This window comes from Aplysia californica, unplaced genomic scaffold (genome assembly GCF_000002075.1).
Source record: "Aplysia californica isolate F4 #8 unplaced genomic scaffold, AplCal3.0 scaffold00629, whole genome shotgun sequence".
NCBI classification, from domain to species: domain Eukaryota; kingdom Metazoa; phylum Mollusca; class Gastropoda; order Aplysiida; family Aplysiidae; genus Aplysia; species Aplysia californica.
Genome location: NW_004797899.1, coordinates 3,568 through 5,899, shown reverse-complemented (window position 1 = coordinate 5,899; position 2,332 = coordinate 3,568). Strand labels below are relative to the sequence as shown.

At 48.2% G+C, this 2,332-nt stretch overlaps 1 protein-coding gene across 1 annotated transcript; it reads left to right on the top strand.

Moving 5' to 3' along the window:
- Positions 1–855: 855 nt before the first annotated feature.
- LOC106013036 (cell wall protein DAN4) lies at positions 856–2,331 on the top strand (the record flags this gene model as incomplete). The annotated part of the gene is given in 1 exon segment (XM_013087723.2): positions 856–2,331. A coding segment is annotated over 1 exon segment (814 nt), but the record flags the coding sequence as incomplete, so codon positions are not given.
- Position 2,332: the final 1 nt, after the last annotated feature.

Below are 2,332 nucleotides of genomic sequence, written 5' to 3'. Positions count from 1 at the left end.
CTCTCTCTCTCTCTCTCTCTCTCTCTCTCTCTCTCTCTCTCTCTCTCTCTCACGATTACATTTTTTAATGCACATCTAGTGGACTGTTGGGGTTGCAATCGAAAGGTCTAGGGTTCAAATCCTTTTAGCGGTCCGACTCTTATGTGTAATCGAAAAAAGGAACTTTACACGAATTTTCCTCACTCCGTCCAGGTACCCGGTTATAAACAACGAAAGATCTTGTTAATTTGTTCGTGTTTGAGTGCTTAATTACCTGCTTGCACTGTTTGCATCCTGGTAACCGAGAATGTTTCTGGGAGTTCTTGGGTCTCCTGGGAGTAATGATAGTTGTTAAGCGCATAGAGTTGCTGTTGGGCGGGTTATGCACTGAACAAATGCTATAATATACTACTTATTTACTCCCGCCTTGTGTTTCTTAACCTTCGACCTGTTCACGTTCGCCGGAAACGAACAGAATGAGTTGCCTCTTCCTGACAAAAAAGCAATCTCCGCTTTGGTGGTCATGTGGCCTAACACTCGATCCTAACCGGTCACTGTGGTTTTAAAAAAATCTCACTTCCTGTTCTTGGTTTAATTTTCGTGAACCATAAAATTCGAGTTAAATGTTTTTAAACACGTATATGTTGATGTCGGTGTTGTAGTTGTTGCTGTTGTTGTTGTTGTTGTTGTTGTTGTTGTTGTTGTTGTTGTTGTTGTTGTTGTTGTTGTTGTTGTTTTCTTCGTTGATTCCGTTTGTAATTACTTTAAAAAACAATTTTCTGAATGACCACTAGTTTTTCCTTTTAATTTCCGTTTATTTCCCTCCTTCTTTCCCCCTCCCCACCCTCCCTCCCTCCTTCTCCCGGCCACAGGAGCGTACTCTGCGGATACGGTGACATTTTCCCGGAGCACAAAGACCTGGCATTGGCCTACAGGAAGTTCCAGGTCGAGTGTGTGGAGGGGCGGGAGAAGGCCGCGCGTGTGTCTGTGAGTGTCAGTGCCAGAGACAGGGAAGGGGAGAGTGGAAAGGACAGGACCCGGCAACCCCAGGGCTGGGTTGTAGCGGACGCCAGACGTACACTTACCAGACGCACGGGCAGACACACAGGGATACGCCACGACCAGACCACCGCCGCGCCTATATCGCTTGTGATTGTTGGCATCTGCTAACGGTGGTTTTGACTTGAACCGGAACCAGGTTTCTGCTCTTACCCCCAGTCCCCCCCTCCCCCCCCCTCAATCTTCCCCAAGACTTCCCTCCTCTCTCTGTCTTGTTTGTTTGTTTGTTTGTATCTCCCACTTTCTCTCTTTTATCTCACTCCCTCTCTCTCTTTTTGTCTGTCTCTTTTTTATGTTCAAACAGAGAGATAGCAAATCTTGTCCACAAAGCCCAGCCATTCGCTTTGTAGGAACAACCACGTCGAAAAAGATAGACATAGAGAAATAGAGCAAGCTAAGAGAATAAAAAAAGGAAAAAGTGAAAGAAGGAGCTTTCGGAAAGAAGCAAGAAGAAAAGAAGAAGAAGAATTAGGAGGAGGATGGAAAAAAAGTGGAGAGTCATGTTTTCTCCAGGTAAGCTGGCCAGCAAACACTGCGGGGACCTGGATGTTGCCGAGCGCGTGGCGCCGAGATTACCTGGCGGGCACCGATTAACTGCCACTTCAGGGAGAGTTCGCGCATACTTCTGCGCATCTCGGAACCGGAACAAGACGTTGGTGGTGACTGCAGGGAGGAAAGAGGCGAAGAGGAGAGGTACTTGTAGTAATATCGCTACTCACGCCGCCCTCGCCCTTGTTTCTGACAGTCTTACTACCACCCCTACTTGTTGCAGTCAGAGCTGCTGTAATAAAAAGAACTTTCTTCAAGCTCGGGCTGATGAATTGTGCTTTAATACGAAAGACAAGAGAACTATCGCCGCTACTACTGCTGCTACCACCATAATTGCTACAACCACTGAGGCCTCCATCCCCACTCCTCTCAACGCCACAAAAACAACAACTATAACGACAAAAACAAAAACAACCAACCCGTCTACCCCGACTCCTTCCAACACTATTGTAACAACCAACAGTACCCCTACCCCACTCATACCCCTATCGTCACTGTCACCATCCTCATCCTCCACCTCCACCACTACCACCACCACCACCGCCTCATCTCGTGCCAACCCCAGCACCACCGCCACCACCACCACCTGTTCGCTCCCCGTGTCTCCCGCCTCTAGCGCTGAGTCAGCCCCGAGCACCGTCAGTATGAGCGAGAACAGCAGAAGTAGCAGTCGAGTTTTCCCGCTCAAACGGCTGAGCAGACGAACACTTAATCTCAGACTTAACAGAACCACCACCACCACCAG